Source organism: Acinonyx jubatus, chromosome F2 (assembly GCF_027475565.1).
Source record: "Acinonyx jubatus isolate Ajub_Pintada_27869175 chromosome F2, VMU_Ajub_asm_v1.0, whole genome shotgun sequence".
NCBI classification, from domain to species: domain Eukaryota; kingdom Metazoa; phylum Chordata; class Mammalia; order Carnivora; family Felidae; genus Acinonyx; species Acinonyx jubatus.
Window position 1 is genome coordinate 42255732 of NC_069394.1, and position 18016 is coordinate 42273747.

General features: G+C 42.5%; 1 protein-coding gene across 7 annotated transcripts; it reads right to left on the reverse strand.

The window, feature by feature from the left end:
* Window positions 1–8095: 8095 nt before the first annotated feature.
* On the reverse strand, window positions 8096–17226 carry PDP1 (pyruvate dehydrogenase phosphatase catalytic subunit 1). Of its 7 annotated transcripts, none has more exons than XM_027064226.2 (3): window positions 17051–17175; window positions 16175–16209; window positions 8096–12360 (listed from the first exon to the last, which is right to left on the reverse strand). In XM_027064226.2, exons 2-3 carry the CDS (start codon window positions 16203–16205, stop codon window positions 10700–10702), a joined length of 1692 nt encoding a protein of 563 aa, XP_026920027.1. In that variant the 5' UTR covers window positions 16206–16209; window positions 17051–17175; the 3' UTR covers window positions 8096–10699. The 7 variants fall into 7 exon arrangements, with proteins under 7 accessions (XP_026920027.1, XP_026920029.1, XP_026920028.1 ...); XM_027064228.2 differs by lacking the exon at window positions 17051–17175 and adding an exon at window positions 16878–16895; XM_027064227.2 differs by lacking the exon at window positions 17051–17175 and adding an exon at window positions 16732–16748.
* Window positions 17227–18016: the final 790 nt, after the last annotated feature.

Sequence of the window (18016 nt, forward strand, 5' to 3'; positions counted from 1 at the left end):
TCTCAAGCGGGTAGTTTTTGTTTGTAAAATATTTACCTATTTCAAGGACTCTGTAAAGCAGTATCACAGTCACGTTCTACAAACTTCCACTAAGGAATGGAAATTCTCCCTGTTACAAAGTCAAAGGTGGAGTAAAAAGAACAAAAACTAGTCCAAGTCTAACCACTTAAATTACTATTCTTTTAAATATGGAAATTAGTGCAGTAAAAAAGAAACCAGACAACTAAATATTAGTCTGTTATTTGTGATAGAAAAAAAAATAGAGGGGCACCTGGGTGGCTCAGTCGGTTAAGCGTCTGACTTCAGCTCAGGTCATGATCTCACGGTTGGTGAGTTTGAGCCCCGTGTTGGGCTCTGTGCTGACCGCTCAGAGCCTGGAGCCTGCTTCAGATTCTGTGTCTCCCTCTCTCTCTCTGCCCCTCCCCCACTCACACTCTGTCTCTCTCACAAATAAATAAACATTAAAAAGAAAAAGAAAAAAAACAGAAAAAAATTGAGACATCGGTTACATATATTTTGGCATGTCCAAAAAATAGATTACTATGTGATTATTTAAAAAAGATATTTGTCATATGTTAATTTTATTTTACTTTTATACTTAAGGTCTACAAAATAATGATTTGGTGTATGCACACGTTGTGAAATGATCATCACAATCAAGCTAATTAACACATCCCTTACTTCACATAGTTAAGCTTTTTTTTTTGTAGTGAGAACACTTAAGATCTACTCTCAACACATTTCAAGTATACAGTACAGTATTATTAACTATAGTCACCATGCTCTATATTAGATTATCAGAATTTATTCATTCTGCAGAACTGAAACCTTGTACCCTTTGACCAACATCTCCCTATTTTCTCTACTCCTTAGACTTGGCAACCACAATTCTACTCTTTGCTCTTAGGAGTTTGAATTTTTTAGATTTCACATATGAAACTATTCAGTATTTGCCTTTCTGTATCTGGCTTATTTTATCTAGCCTAACGTCCTCCAGGTTCTTCCATGTTACTGCAAATGGCAGAATTTCCTTTCGTGTGTGTGTGTGTGTGTGTGTGTGTGTGTGTGTGTGTGTGTGACATTTTCTTTCTCCATTTATCTGTCAATGGACACTTAGGTTGTTTCCATATCTTGGCTATTGTGAATAATGGTATGACAGTTATGGGAATGTAGATCTCTCTTTGGGATCCCGATTTTACTTCCTTTAGATATATATTTACAAGTGGGATTGCTTGGATCGTATGGTAGTTCCATTTTTAATTCTTTGAGGAAACTCCATACTATTTTCCGTATTGGCCTCACCAATTTACATTCCCACCAACAGTATACAGAGTTCCCGTTTCTCTACATCCTTGCCAACAGTTGTCTTTTTGATAATATCCATTCTAACAGGTGTGAGATGATATCTTGCGGTTTTGATTTGTATTCCCCTGATGACTAGTGATGTTGAGCACCTTTTCATATACTGTTGGCCTGTTATATGTTTTCTTTTGAGAAATGTCTATTTGGGTCCTTTGCCTATTTTTAACAAAGTTATTTGTTTTTTTCTATTGAGTTCCTTATAATTTTGGATATTACCCCTTATCAGACACATGGTTTGAAAGTACTGTCTCCAATTCTGTAGATTGTGTCTTCACCCTGATGATTGTTTCTTTCGCTGTGCAGAGCTTTTCAGTTTGATGCAATCCCATATGTCTGTTTTTGCTTCTGTTGCTTGTACTTTTGGCAACATATATCCAAAAAAAATCATTGCTCAGACCGATGTCAAGAAAAGCTTTTCCCCATGTTTTCTTCTAGCACTTTCCTAGTTCCAGGTTTTTTGCTTAAGTTTTTCATCAATTTTTAGTGGATTTTTGCATATGTTGTGAGACAGGGTCCAGTTTCATTTTCCACATGTAGATATCCGATTTTCCCATCACCATTTATCGAAGAGACTATCTTTTCTATACTGTGTGTTCTTGGCACCCTCGTTGAAGATCAGTTGGCTGTATATGCATGGATTTATTTCTGGCCTCTCTATTCTGTTTGATTAGCTCACGTTTTTAGTTCAGTACAGTACTGTTCTGCTTACTAGCTTTGTAATACATATTGAAATCAGGAAGCGTGATGCCTCCAGCTTTGTTCTTGCTCAAGACTGCTTTGGCTTTGTGGGTCTTTTGTGGTTCCATAACAATTTGGAGATAGTTCTTTTTCTACTTCTAGACAAAATGTCATTGGAATTTTGATAGGGATTACATTAATCTGTAGATTGCTTTGGGTGGTATGGCCATTTTAACAACATCAATCCTTCCAATTCACAAACATGGGATATCTAAAAAGATATGTCATATATTATTAAGTAGACAAACAGGCTACAAATCAATGTACAATCTGACTTTATTTTAAATGCACAGATGCATATCAAAAGATCAAAAGATAGTTGTCTATGATAGAAATAAAGCTTTAAATTTATTTTTAATTAGGCTTAAAATAATCAAACATAAATGGGATCATATTACAGAACTTGAATTTTTTCACTCATTATATCTCAGAAATCTTTTCATAAGACTGCATGTAGATATAGCTCCTTTTTTTGTATGTATGTATGTATGTATGTATGTATGTATGTATGTATTTGCCCAAGTGACTTTTAAACATATGACATCTTTGGTCATTGCACATCTTGTTTACCAGAAAATATCCAAGTTGGAGACATCGCCTTTTCAGGGAAAAGCTGAGTGAGCAGTGTCTGTGTGACTAAATGTATGATTCTCAAGAGTATAACAAATTACTTCAAATCTTAGTGTCTGAAACAATGAACAGTTATTTCTTTTTTAAAAATTTTTTTTCAATGTTTATTTATTTTTGAGAGAGAGAGAGAGAGAGAGAGAGAGAGAGAGAGAGAGTGTGCGCGCGCGCATGAGTGGGGGAGGGGCAGAGAGAGAAAGAGACACAGAATCCTAAGCAGGCTCCGGGCTCCGAGCTGTCAATACAGAGACCCGGGGCTTGAACCCACAAGCCATGAGATCATGACCTGAGCCGAAGTCAGATGCTTAACCGACTGAGCCAACCAGGTGCCCCTGAACAGTTATTTCATGCAGTTTCTGAGGGTTTGGAATTTGAGAGCAGCAGTTCTAACCCAGGGTCTTTCGGGAGGTTGTAGTCGTGCTGTGAGCCAGGGTTGTAGCCTTTGGAGACTTGACTGCGGGCGGCAGAATCTGCTCTCAGGTTCACTCATATGACTGTTGGCAAGAGGCTTCAGTATCTTTCCACACAGCCCTCTCTCTACAAGGCTTTCTCATCATGGCTCCTTGCAGTGAGTGATCCAAAAGAAAGAGAGTGAGAATGACAAGACAGAAGCTTCAGTGCCTTTTATAACCTAATTTCAGGAGGGACATCACATTGCATCTGTGCTGTGTTCTGTTGGTCACACAAACCAATAGTTGGAGGCAGGGATCACTGGGAGCCATCGTAGAGGCAGGTTACCAAATATACCAAGTATCCTACACAAGGAAGAAAGGCAGTAAACATTTGCTAGATTGGACAGAACCAACGAGTGGCTGGCATTTCAATCCAGATATAATGGTCCAGGACTCTGAAGAGACACTGTTTAGGTCACCCACATTCAGTTGTCAAGTTGCCCCAAACCTGAGTAGAATTCAGTGACCCTGTACTATGTCAATCAAGAAATTGAGAGAAATAAAAGTAGAACGGTTTAAACTCAACGTAAAGTAAGTTTGCATACCAGGTTACGAAATGTCACTATAGACACTGAATGACTGACGGCAACATGGAAATGACACAGGTGTTCTCTTGCTTAACCACCCATCTTACCTGATTTAGAATTAGTCAAGTCACCCACCTACAAGTGGCTAGAAGCCAGATTTCAGCCTGGCATGGCTCTGCTGCCCTTGTCTTGTACTTCCTCTTACTGCTGCTGCCACCAACACTTGCAGCCCTTGGCCACTATCTGCCTTCCCAAGTAGTTCTGTCTTTAAACATATACTGGTTGAAAGGATGCTGCAGTCACTGTGTATCTACCGACAGCTTTTTTCCTGACACTCTTATCTTTCTGCTTCTTCTCCCGCCATGGTCCTCCCTCACACTGAATGTTCTAGTCATACCAACAGTCCTCAGAGATCTTCAGACAGATAGTATGATTTCATGTTTCTGTGCCTTGCCGCGTGCTCTTCTTCTTCCAGGAATGTCATTCCAGGTCCTTTTCTGCCTAGCAAACTTCTTTTCACCTTTCAAATCTCTGCTCAAGCATCGTCCTTTCTAATGAAATTTCCCTGACTCTCCAGGGCCTGCCTTGTACCTGGGGCACACCAGGACAGGGTTAATTACTCTCTTTTCTGGATTGTTGTTGGAATTTTTACTTGTTTTACAGTTTTGGAACCATTCTTACTTTGGGGTAGTTATTGTTGTACACATGCATCTTCCCAAGCAAACTGTGAGCTAGCTCCTCGAAGGCAGATTCGACCTTTTACCCTCAATGCCTATCCTCAGTGCCTAGATTTCTGTAGTAGATTTCAGTGAATATTTCAACAAATAAACTGAGGAGCTAAGGAACTGCAACCTGGACGCTGCAATGCACTGTGAAGTGAGAGACACCTCTGGTTCTAACCTGTAAAACAATTTTGTTTATACCTTTGCTTGGCATACTCCGTCTGTCTGTGGGTGGCCCCATTCCTTATGTGCTAGACTAACTGCTGGGATACATCAGTCTTTGCTTTTTCTGAGGATCTTTGCCTCTGCTTCTCAAGGGGTCACTTGCTTATGGCCACTCAATAGTCCTCAGGTCTTCTCAATTCTGAAGAGATCATTCTGGTTATATGGAGAGGCCAGGCGGCGTGACAGCTTAGAGGCTAAGAGGCCAAATAGACTAGCCGGCACAAGAATTAAATAAGAAAATGTACATAGTGTGCTTTCCACATGACCTGACACATAGACACATAATAAGTGCTCAATTAACAGTAGTTTTGGTTACTGTTACTATTACAGCTGCAAGGTCAGTGAACTTTCTGGTTATACCTGATGTCCTCTTAGCCTAAGAAAGAGCCACAAGGATCTGACACAAGATCCCAAGCGGTGCTCTAAGAATGTGCTCTCTCTGGTCTGCTCGGTCTCACAGCTCTGTTTCTCCTGCCATCAGGACTCAATGATCCAGTCTTTTCATCAGGCTAAATTAGGCTGTTTAACCTGTGCCCAGGTTTAGAGCAAGGAATGATACCTCTAAACAAAGTTGTTTTGAGAAAACTGCCCATCTAGGCAGCACAGATCCCTTTGCATAAGGTCAGTTTCAAAGACTTTTCTTTTTCTGTCTTTTCCAATGAGCTGAGACAAAATGGCCATGCTAATGGCAACTGTTTTGCATTCCAACTGCTGCTGTCCTAGTATAAAAATTTCATAAAGCCTCAAAAATGTTTAAAATCTTTAGCTTACCTCTATTCAGCTCACTGCTGCCTTTCCTCTGTTTTGCTTTTGTCCCTGTCACTGGTCCAAGGTGTCAGAGGATCTGATGTTCCCTGCCCCCATTACCACCTCTAATCACTACTGAGATTGCTGACACCATTCTCTCCACCCCCCCCCCTTTTTTTTTTCCTTCCCTCTCAGGTGTCTTGTCAGGTTTCCCATTCTTCTCAGCTTTCTTTGAAGAAGGCTGGCCTCCTAGTCAACACTGCCAGCCAATTACAGTTCCTGTCCTTCAAGGAGACAAACTGAGTAATCCTCACAGGTGAGATAAAATCTCACTTCTCTGACTCTCCCTGGCTGCTTGCTTTTGCTCAGTGCCCAAGGTTTGAAGTTTCTGAAAGGCTGAATGTGCTCACTAAACTCCTTGCACTGGAGGAAAATTAGGTTGTACAGTTTGATCGAGTGTATGTAGCAGACAAGGCAGTGAATTGGGTATGATTTAGAAAAACAGGGAAGTGTGACCCTTAAACCTTCTCTTCCCAACACCCCATGGGGTAGTAAGGTGAACTAAGAAGAAATAATTGGTCCTTTTGGGGCTTGGTGCCCAATACTTTCAAATAGCAGCTACAGTTCTTGGTGGGCCCTCACAGGAACCCTTCTCCCATTCTGTGCCTATGGAGCAACAGGGGTCAAGCGTTGGATGGAGAACAAGTAGCAAAGTAATGGGGGATCTGAATGAACTTTTTGGGTCCAACTGACTCACTTGACAAACTGAGACTTTGAGTTCTCTCCTAATGAATACAGAAGCCACCTCCCCTGGGGGACCAAACCTGTGAGGGGCCAATTTGTATTACTGGCACTTTCTTTCGTTCAGTTCTTTGCAAAAAGAAACTAGATTGAGTTTTAGAAATCATTGAATCTTAAGTATAAAATGAAACTATAACTACAGGAAAAAAATTATTTCTCTGTATCTGAGAAGTTAACTTCTGATGAATTGAAGAAGAGAACTTCAACTTAAAGTTTTGATTGTGTATCACCAATGTAAAGTGAATGCTGAACATCCACTTTATATTCATATTGTGTTGGGCTCAACAAGCCAACAAAACCAATGGGCCCTGCCCTTAAAAAACTGAAAATCTTAAAGTTCAAAAATTATTAAAACAATTTAGAAACAAGTATGTGCACATTTTATGAACCTAAATATTGGTTAAATAATCGAGCCTAAATTGTGTGGCCCTTAAAATATGTGCATTGGATAACCATTATTAATGGCATATGAAATGCATGCATTTTATCATTCTTAATATATTTGCTTAGACTTGTAACTTGAGAGTTATTTAGAAAACAATGCTGTATATTGTTAGGATCCCATCTAAGGTATAAATTTTGTTGTAAGAACTGGGCAGAAAGGATTTAGTAGGATTAAGCTTGGCTCTCAAAGTAAATTCTGAAAACAACAAAGGAAAAGACCTGCCTGCTGTAACAAGTCAGTTTAGATGCTGTTAAGATGTCTTCATTTACCAGGCTTGTCCAGGACTCAGCTTTTGAGGTTGTTATTTATGGAAAAGGTATGTTAACTACTGACCAAGGATAATAAATTTACCTCCACACTCTTGCTAGGTCCAAGGACAAAATGAATAACAATGCATATTCAGGCATGTGCTTTGACTGATAAACCAAGACCATCAAAAACCAGGACATAATTTGCCTTTTTCTTACAGTCATTAATTCAACCACTTAATGAACTTAAAATTAACTCAACAAAATTCTCAGTGGGAGAGGTACAGAGCGGTCAACAGCAAAGAACCACTCCTTAATCCCTTCACACTTTTCACCATGAAAAATTTTCATGTCTTGTTTATGGGACATTAAAAAAAATTTTTAAGTTTATTTGAGAGAGAGACTGACAGAGCGAGCAGGGGAGGGGCAGAGAGAGGGAGAAAATTCCAAGCAGGCTCTGCACTGTTAAAGCCCATTGTGGGGCTAGAACTCACAAACTATGAGATCACCACCTGAGCAGAAACCAAGAGTCAGACACTTAACTGACTGAGCCACCCAAGGCATTTTTAAAAATGTCCTGCACAAGGTGCCCAAGGGCATTTTAAAAAAAGTCCTGCCTTTGAGGTATAGAACATAAAACTCACCTGTAATTGTATTTGCAAAGTTACAGCTACACTTCACCATGAGTACTCCTGACAATTGCTAATCTGAAAGTCGGCTTTAGAAGGAGACAGGGAAGGGCTAATAATGTCCATCAACAATGGATAAATTGATATATTCATATGATGGAATGTTACTTGGTAATAAAGAGACTATGAACACATTGAACAACATAGAAGAATCTCAAAAAATTGAAAAGACAGACACAAAAGAGTATGTGTTATAGGATTCCATTTATATGCATTTCTAGAATAGGCAACACTAACCTATGGTGGTGGAAGTCAGAACAACAGTTACATGGGGAAGGATTAACTGGAAAGGGGCTAGAGGGAATTTTCTGTAATAGAAAAGTTGTGTTTCTTTATTGGGGTTGTGGTTACCAAATCTCAAACTATACATTTAAAAACGGTGTAGTGTATTGAATGTAAACTATATGTTTTTTTTTTTAAGTACTAATTATCTACTGGACTCTGAAGTTAAATATAATCTACTGTAGAAAGCATCTAAAAAATCTTACTATGATTAAAAAGCAACACAGGCATTCAGAAAGCAGATATGAAGCTTTAATTCACTGTGGGCATTTCTCTGACCAATATTATAAACTTTACACATCTTCATACAGATACATCTTTTATAAGACACAGGTTTTTTTACCAAGTACTGTGAAACATACCACCATTCCACTTAGTTAAGGGCGTATTATAAATATAATGAGCCACTGATTAAATATAAATACAGAGGCTGATATGTGTTAGAAAGTTTCCATAATAAAAAAAAAGTTTAAGAAAGGCTAAACTATGAAAGTTCACGTGTTTTTTTTACACATCACATCACAGTGACAGCCAATTACAATAAAATTACAACTGCTTTTAGATGATAGTACATTCGGATATCTAACATCCACTTATTTTCATTTCCACACTGCATTTTCATTTCTAAAGAGTAGACCAACTTTTAGACTGCAGACCAAGTTTCTTGTGCAAGAAATAAGAATTACTATCTTGATTGTGACCACTGGAAACTAAATTTATACATACTGTACTAAATAGAGACAAGACTATTAAGTATATACATGGAACTCTTCAGTAGAGGTGTTCAAGAGAAATTCAAATAATAGCCTGAAAATGGTGTTTTTTTCCTTAATGTTTATTTTTGAGAGAGAGAGAGAGAGAGTGGGGGGGAGGGGCAGAGAGAGAGGGAGGCACAGAGTCCAAAGCAGGCTCCACACTGTCAGCACAGGGCCCGATGCGGGACTCGAAACCATGAACTGAGAGATCATAACCTGAGCTGAAGCCAGATACTTAACCGACTGAGCCACCCAGGTGCCCCTGAAAATGGGTTTTTATTGCTACAGCAGTCTACATATATTTCATTAAAAAGATGACATCTCTGTCAAAACATTTAGAAATAAATATATGGTAGAGCCTTCCCTTTTCCAAGATGCTGCCTGGAAGAAAAGTTCCAAGCTGAATTAAGGGGGAAAGATGGGGGGAAAAGAAAACCCTCAGAAAATAAACATTATACGATGCTCTGAACTACAATCTTCCTGAGTCTGTTTTTCAACTGGAACAAGTTTTAGTCAGTTCTACATTGCTTTAGTGTCCACAATCCAGAGGGAGTCCTTGAACAACCAGTTCATATTCTACAGAAATCAGAAGGACTCCTAAACACCCCTCAACTGATTACACGAGGGAAAGCTGATCATGAGTTGTATTAAAATCTATGTGAATATCAAACATAGTCATAGCCATTCTTTTACCAGCGATGCTAGAATAAGTGATGAAAATATATGCGCAGCTGTACACAGATCACCATTAAATACAGGAACAAATGCCGTTGATGCATATTAAAAAGCTCCCCAAAAGCCAATCTGAATGTTTATTTTCATTTATTTTGATACAGCATTAGAAGGGACTGCATATAATTACAGGGACTGCTGCAAACAACACTTGATGCTACTAAGTGTTCTATTAAGCATCAGGCATGCACAACAGTTACGTTTGAAAATTTCTCACGTGTATATCTTAAATTCCTATTTATAAGCTACAACATGTTTAAAGCATTTAGTGATTTTTACACCAAATATTTTAACTGACCTATGTCTACATGGAGAAAAACAAAAACTCCCTCCCTGGTCTCAATAACCAAAAGTAATATTAAATCTTACTCCCCAATTTGATATTTAAACTTAATTCCAAAAAGTGCGGAACATTCTTATCACGACTAAACTGGAAGGATGATCTCCTGAACAGTCTACCCACCACACACAGCATGCTAAGCCTGTGGGGATTACGAGATAAGCATGATGTGCTTGGTGGCTACAGATGACAATAATTGAACAGTCTCTTCTTTTTATTCTGGATCTTTTTATTTCAAACTAAATGAAATCATTTCATCAATACAAACTAAAAAAATAATTCTTTTTTCTTCATTTAACATCAATCTAAGAGTGGACCAAACTAAAAACACTGTGTTCAACCATGTGGCAAAACAGAAAAAGTTTCAATTACATTAGGTAACCAGGGGTGGTGAAGGGAGTAGTTTGTTTTTCCATTTAAGAAGCATTCCAGTCAAATAATCACAAACACTTACAAATTCAGACTGCTTGGTTCTCAGTCATTTATGGCTTAAGTACTGGATTTGAAAACCACTTCAGGCTAAAATAAATTTATATGAATAATGCATAGATTGTATATCTAGGAAGTCATGCAATAAATAAACATTCTCATGTACACTGGAATCTTAGTGACGAGAAGGGTCTGCAGGTGTGAACAGAATGTTTCTTCCCTTTTACCAAGAGAATACGCCCAGCAAGATCCTGGCTTTTGGCCTATTCAAGATCCTACTTGCCAGGTCATCTTGATTTTCTCAGATCGATAAAAGAAGCCAATGTCATGAGACATTTGCAACGAGGAACGGACTCGCCTCAATCACAGGTGCCGTGAGGTCCGAGCTAGGCAGAATGAGACCCTCGTGATCCTGCCACCCTGCCGGAAAGTCAATTTGGAGGAGTTGACCAGCTAGAGTATCAATGGGTAAATGTTTAGTGACCTACTGGAAACCCTTATTATATTAGCATCTTTCACAAATCTATCTGCCCCTTAAATCTATTTCATTTGAAAATTGCCAGGGTAAGACCCACCCACTATTCCTGGTTTTGATATGCCCCTACAACATGAGAATTGAACTGAACCACGATGATTGTTATGTCGTCTCTGTACATCCGAGCAAGCTCCTCAGGAAGACTGAGCATTTTGGAGAGGCGCTCGTGGTCTACAGCTCCAAACTCGTTGTTGCCCACCGCGTGACGAATGAGATGGGTTGCTGCATTCTGATCCTCGAATACCGAGGACATCTTGGCTCTCCTTTCTGTTAAAAGGCCATGCATCTGTCCTAGAGTCACCTTGTAGCCGCCAACAGCTATTGGCTGTTGGTGATGCATGCCCGTCAGGTACTCACCCACAATCCTAACCACATCCTGCCTATGCATCGTCTCCCACAACCCATCAGTAGCCAACACCAGAAACTTATCCTGTGGCCTTAATCGGTGATAAGTCACCTCTGGCTCAGCAGTGAGATAAGGAGGTGTATAATAATTAGGAGGGATAAACTTGGTATATTCATTGTCATTCAACTGGTCTGGGCCTGATTCTATCACTCTCTTTTGAAGGTCAATGCTCCATTTGAACTTTACGTCTCCAAAAGCCCTAAAAGGCATCAGCAAGCCAAGCAGCCGATCCTGTTTCACCACGCTCTTGGCCTCATTCTTTGGGTGCTCCAATTTCAGCCGTTCCAGTTCTCTTTCATTCTGAGCATTGTGGTCATTTGAGAGAGTGACTGCCGACCAAGAGCCATCCTCTTCCTGCACACCCAGCATGGCTCTGCTATCACCGGTATTGGCCACGTGAAGGTCGACGCCATCTACATGGGCCACACAAGCAGTGGCCCCAGAAAATGCCACTCGAAGCACCAAGTAATTGAGAAAAGAATTGGGATCACCGACTTGAGCCTCCAAAGAGATGTCATTGTCAAGCCTCTTGAAAGCATTAATTAAAGCCTCCTTCACATCAATATCAGTAGACTCCCCAGTGTTGAGGTCTATAAGTTCTTGCCAGTAAGTCCTTAAGCTGTTGAAATACAATTTGGACGCCTCCTTACTGAAGTAATCATTGGGGTGCTTGTGCCACTGGAGAATGGGCAGCAGTGCCCGGCCACTCTCGACTGCATTTTCAATCTCTAGCAAAGTCTCATGGGGCAACAAGGAGACGGCAATGTAATAAAAGAGTCTCTCACTGACTGCCTGGGAACAAGCACAGCCGGCATGGCCGTCAAAAACCCCCAAGAGCATCCCTCTGGTCTGCAAGCAAGTAGCTGCACTTCTCCGGTCCTCGATGGGTGCATTTGCAGGCAGCTGATTGCTGTCAAATCCAAGGACGGAACTGACATTTTTGCCATCGAATTCTGGCACTTTGAAGCTGTATTCGTTGGCTTTCAGGATGCTGTTGACCTGCGGGGGTGTGAGGTAAAACCTCTGCGGCGTGGAGGCGTATCTCCTTCCCTGGGTGTTGTACTGCCACCAGCTCTCCTTCGGCCTGCAAAAGGTGGCATAGGCTGGGTGGGGTGCGTATCGCAGGCGACTCTGAGGAACGTAAGGCGACGAACAGCAGAGGTGTTTGTGGTGGCAGTAACACGCGGTGCCATAGATTCTGCTCAGTTCACAGTTACGGATCAGAGGGAAAAACAGTTGAGTTGGTGCTGGCATGGCATCAGAGAACAGCGGCAGGCTGGCACTTCTGACGGGGATTCCTAGACAGCAATTATACAGACACACACAGAGAGAAGAGTTACATTTCAGATCACTTCATCCATCTCTGCTTTGAGAACAAATATTTAGCAGGTGAATCTACACGCTAAGCCCTGCGCTAGAAAGCACTGTATTTTATACACCACTCCTGTACTACTTCCACAGGGTATATTCTGCTAAGCCCAATTCTTAATCACTTATAGAGCCAAGACTAGAGTCTAGCTTTACTTCTCTCTTTTCCTCGCATTTCCTTCTGCAGCACAGACTGTGCAGAACATACAACAGATCTGGCTGGGAAAAAGCTGAGGAGACGAAGATTATATAACGTTATGCAGTGGCAGTCTACCTGGCCAACCACTCTTCTCCCTCTCTATCCTTAAAAAGGCCCTGGATCTCCCATGACGAAAATCCCTTTTCCAGATTTGTGGTCAATGAACATTTGATTACACATGATTACCACCAAAATGGTGTCAGAATACATCCCCGACATATGTATGCTCATGAATTCTTGGGTCAGTTATATGCACACCCTACCAAATTAATATTATGTTCATATATAGTATGGACATATATATGCAGCAGATATAGGGGAAAAAATTACATGATGAATAAAAAGAGAAATGCCAGTGTTCCTTTCCTGCGCCTCAGTGGACGGTCTTGCAAACTACGCTTCTCTAGACCACTGCACCAATTTGGTGAGCTCAGGGACATAGGTCTGCCACCACTTGCCAAATAATCCTAGAAATGTGAGCTTACCTCTTTGGGCCTCACTTCCCTAGGTTGTAAGTGAACACACAGAAGCAGATGCTACCGAAGGCCTCTTCTGGGTCTCTATGCCTTTATAAGTGTTTGTTGCAGTGAGGCTTTGAAATCAAATGCAGGTTTCATTTATTCGTTGTTTAATCACTGTACGCTTTGTGATAAAAAGAAGTTTAAGTACGCTAGTAGCTCTAAGGCTTTGTTAGTAAAGTAAATGGTCTCAGTTCTGTAATTTAATTTACTTGCTAGCATTTTCCCCTGCTAATCAGCCAGAAGGGAAAGCTACAGAAACACTATTTTCATCCATTATGGATTGAGGTAGAATTCAATCCCTAGAAAAATATTTTCTCTTACATTTAAAATAAAAGTATGTATTTGCCTTAAGGAAGCAATAAAGAATAGTGAAATAATAGTCTAATAGTCTAAGGTTTGTATAGAAAAGGTACACATATGAATCCAAATAAAAATCACTGACACTATGTGACAATGAAAATATTTTGCTGGACATTTATCTAGAAAATTTATTGAATGTGCATCATTAATCCAGATAATTTATGCAAGGGAAAAAAACTTTCTTCCTTCTAACATTTATTTCCCCTGAATTGTTGAGGTATTGCTTCAAATAACTCATTTGGCCTATAAAGAAATAGACTTTAGAGTTAAAGAAGGAAACAAATGCAGTAAACAAAAAATAATACAGAAAACAAAACCATGTGGGTTTTAATGTCAGCAATTCCTTCTTAAGGTTGAACCCATTAAGGAAAAAAAATTTACAAGTATCAGAGATTGTTAGCTATATATTACATTATTTTCAGGTACCCTCTTTTGAAGAGTAATTGGAGAAGTGATAAGTGGGATGTGTGAGAGCAGAGAAAACCAAACACCGAATAATAACTTATTCTTGTTTGCTTCTGTAATGAGCACTGCATAAGGTGGGCATACAGAACCCCTTTTGCAAGTGATAGAAAGCACCATTATTTTAAATGCACTATTTCAGAAGGGATTTGTTTTAAAAACTGAAGATAAGATTATACAACAGAAGGCAATGATTAGAATTTTGGAAAGAAGATCAATAACTAAATAAGCATTCTGAAATGCCATAATGAAAAAAAGAAATTCCAGATGAACAGGAATCTATCAAGACTAACCATATAAATCTCTGCACTTTAAACTAAATACCTGAAAGTCATCCAAAGGTTAAGGGTACAGGATTGAGCCAGGAGATGTGCTCAAATGTTGTGCCACATGACTCTGGCTTCCAGACATAAACCGTACCTTGTTAGATTTGCATGCAGAAAGCACATTAACTCATTTCATGCTTTGTATAAAGATTTTCTATTATTAAAAATATAAACAGATGACCATTTTAAGAGAAATTTTCTCCATAATTTTATTATTTTTTTAAGATCTTATTTTTAAGTAATCTCTACACTCAGCCTGGGGCTTGAACTCACAACCCTGAGATCAAGAGTCACTTGCTCCACCGACTGAGCCAGCCAGGCACCCCTCTCCATAACTTTAGATAAGTTTGTATTTGTGCTTACTTTAAAACTTAAGACTTTTATAGGAAGAAGAAATGTTTGCTTCTGTATGGAATGCAGACCAAATCAAAGTACTACTTTGTGCGTGTGTATGTGTATGTGTTTGCAAGGGGGGTTTGATAGATGAGCAGCAGGATTTCGTTGTATGTCTAACCAAGGAATAACAAGTCCAAGAAATCTGCACTTTCCTTAAATTCCTCCGTTTTGACAATTTTTCTGCTTTTGTAGTTGATTGCAAAATGAATGAAATATTGTGGCAAAAGAACGGATTCATGCAGCAGATGCTTTCAATAATATGTAAAATCAAACAGCAAACACTGAAATACTCAGATAACATACTACATTTTTCCTTCGAGGCGAAAGTTCTTGAGATTAAAAAAAAAAAAAAAAAGCAGAGTGGATTTTATCGATTGTACCTTTCAGTTTTTCAGGAGCTTAGCATATGGACTGGGAATGTATCCCAATACCCCAACTCCCAGCATACCTTCAAAAGACAAATTCTTAGAGAATATGGAATTCATGAAAACCCTGCTCTGTGATTCATGAGTGTTGTATCATCACCGGTACACATGACATAGTCTCTCCATCAGACCAGATATCCTCACAAGCCAAAGTGCTTGCAAATGCTTTTTCAAACCGTAAGTGAGCATTCAAAAACTCTGAGTATCTTTCTGAATATCCTGTGATTCAACAACAACAAAACCCCATGAGATCAAAACTTTTGCTGACAAACTCACTAAACTAATGAAGTAGAAAGCTCTTGATTAGGCAATTAAGAACAGCAACAAGGTACAGTGTCAGTAAACTGGAGGACTGTCATATTTTCAAGTGATTTCTGACCACAGTTTCACTGAAAAGTTCCTATCCCTGATCCACGTTATATGCAGTACCTTAGTCCTAGGCAAATTTGACCCATTTTGCCAATGACTAGTAAGAAAAGATGCACTGCAACCCGAAACAGGAGAGAGACCCATCCATTCTTACTGATGGGCTCGACAGAGCCTGTGCCAAGAAACGATTCTACTTCATTCAATAAACCCACGGACCATATTAATTAGAAAATGCTGTTATACTGCACCGACTCCGGAGCTCTTTAGCTTTCAAAGCTTTTGGTGTAAATGAAAAAAAAAAGCTATACTCGTCATTCAACGTGTCAGAACCTCAGTTTATGTAATCCAATTGCATTAAACACCCTGTATAAAGACTTCACAATTTTTCAGCATTTTCTGGAAATGCTAGCCATTTCACAGCTCCTGTTATCTCTACATGAATGAAGAAACCGGCTTCCCTCAGAAGACACGACGCCCCAAGCCAGCACTTGTTTGATTAGTTTCCTTTGTCCCTACCTGAAAGCTGCACTAAGGTATCAAAGCTATCCGGGTCCAGGACGCCTTTGTTCCCTTTTTCTATCTACCTCACCCCAAATTCCACGGCGACCCAGCTAAAACCATCCACACACAAAATCAGTCACCATCCTTTCTGGGTACCCAACGCAGGTAGTTAAGTGAATACCTACCAATTCGTCTGGGCCCGGGACACACACACATTCTCCTGTCATCACAACACGGAGCCGACAACATCCACAACCCGCGCGGACAGCAGCAGCGACAGCAGCACCGGCCCATTGAAAGCAAGGCAGAGATGCTCATTAGAGGAGGCGGCGGCGGGGGAGGCGGGCACGGAGGAGGGGCGAGCTCTCGCTCCAGCCCCGTGTGTGGGGCAGGGAGGGGGGAAAAGGATGGAGCAGGGAGAAAGGGGTGGGGAGAAGAAGGAAACCAAACAAACAAACCCACCCCACTGGAGAGGCAGGAACGGAGCCCGAGGCGGCGGGGACTCAGCCGCGAGCAAAGACGCGCCCCGGGACCGGTCCCTCCATCCAGCCCGGGCGCGGAGCCCACCGGTCCCCGGCATCCTCCGCCCGCTGCCCACCCCGCCCGGCCCACGCAGCGCCGGCTTCGGTCCAGAAGCCTAAGGCAGGGGTCGGCCCGCGGCAGGCTGCCGGGGGATCACCCCAGACTCCGGGGTGCGTACGGGGGACCCTCAGGCAGAGACGCCATACAGCTGGCGCCGCACCTCCTCGGAGCTCGCACTCGCGTTAGGTTCTCCACGGCGTCCCCGGCGCTGACAGCGGCGGCGGCCGGCCCGCCCCCCACCCAGAGCCCGCGGCGGCCCCTCGGCGCCGCCACGCCCGCCCGTAGCCCCGACGCCCCCGCACGCACCTAGCGCTCCGGGGCTCGTCCCTCCTCCTCCCGGGCCACCGCTCGCCAACCCTCTGCACGCCCGCGGCCGTCGCTCCCCACGCGTGCCGGGCAACCTCCTCACAACTTTGGGCGCGTAGAGGAGGATTCCGGACTGGGCGGCTCGGGCATGGGGCAGGGAAGGGAATACGAACCGGGCACACAGGGGAGGAGTCGCTTCTTCCCGACGAGGAAGCGGCCGCAGCAGTAGCGGCACCGCCAAGCGCTCCCTCCAAGCCGCCCGGCGTAACTCCCTGGAGTGCAGCCCCTGGCCCCCAGCTGGCCCACTCCCTGCCCCGCCGGGCCGCCACCCTGCCCCGCCCGAACGTCCGGGCCGAAGCACTTCCCGCCTCCCGATTGGCTGCGCCCGGGAGAGTGGGCGGGGAGGAGAAGTGAGGGCCAGGCCTGAGTCGAGGAGGGGGGGCGGAAGAGCCGCGCGCTCCCAGCCAGCTTTGTGACGTCATGGGGGTCAGACAATCCCTTCCATTCCGAGCGAGCGGCTCATTGGTTCCACTGGCACGCCTCACGTGACCGCGCCCGGTAGCTGGTTGGAAGGTGGGGCTTCGTGGCGCAAGGGAGCTGCGACCGGCTGGGCGGGGCGGCTTTGAAGCGGCTGGAGACCCGAGGGGTTGGGAAGAAGCTCCTGGGCCCGCCCCAGCATCCCCACGCGCTGGGGTCCCCGGGGATTCGCCGCTCCCGGCCGGCCGGGCTTCCGCGAATCCCTGGCGCCTCGGCAGGTGACCCGCCTTGGCCTGGCAGCCTGGCGATTCAGCCTTCCCCGCGCCTTGCTGGTGGGCCCAAGTTTCCTAGGATAGGCGGTGGGGCCGGCTCCCAGTCCAGCAGGGAACTGAATTCCCTGCATTTCGCCCCAGCCTAGAATATAAGGCATGACAATCTGTTGCCCCGTTCATTTGATACTTTGCAAATTTTAGGAACAGTAATTCGGATCATGTTTCCCACCGTTTTCTAGACATCTCTTGGGTCCTAGGGAGGAAAAGCGAGACTGAACAGCAGCAAGAAGTTGTGATCAAGGAATTCTTTTTCCTCTAGTGAAGGTGTGCTCTGAAGGTCTTTGATACCAGTGTTGTTTCGTTTTCCCGGGATAGTTACAAGGAAACCTG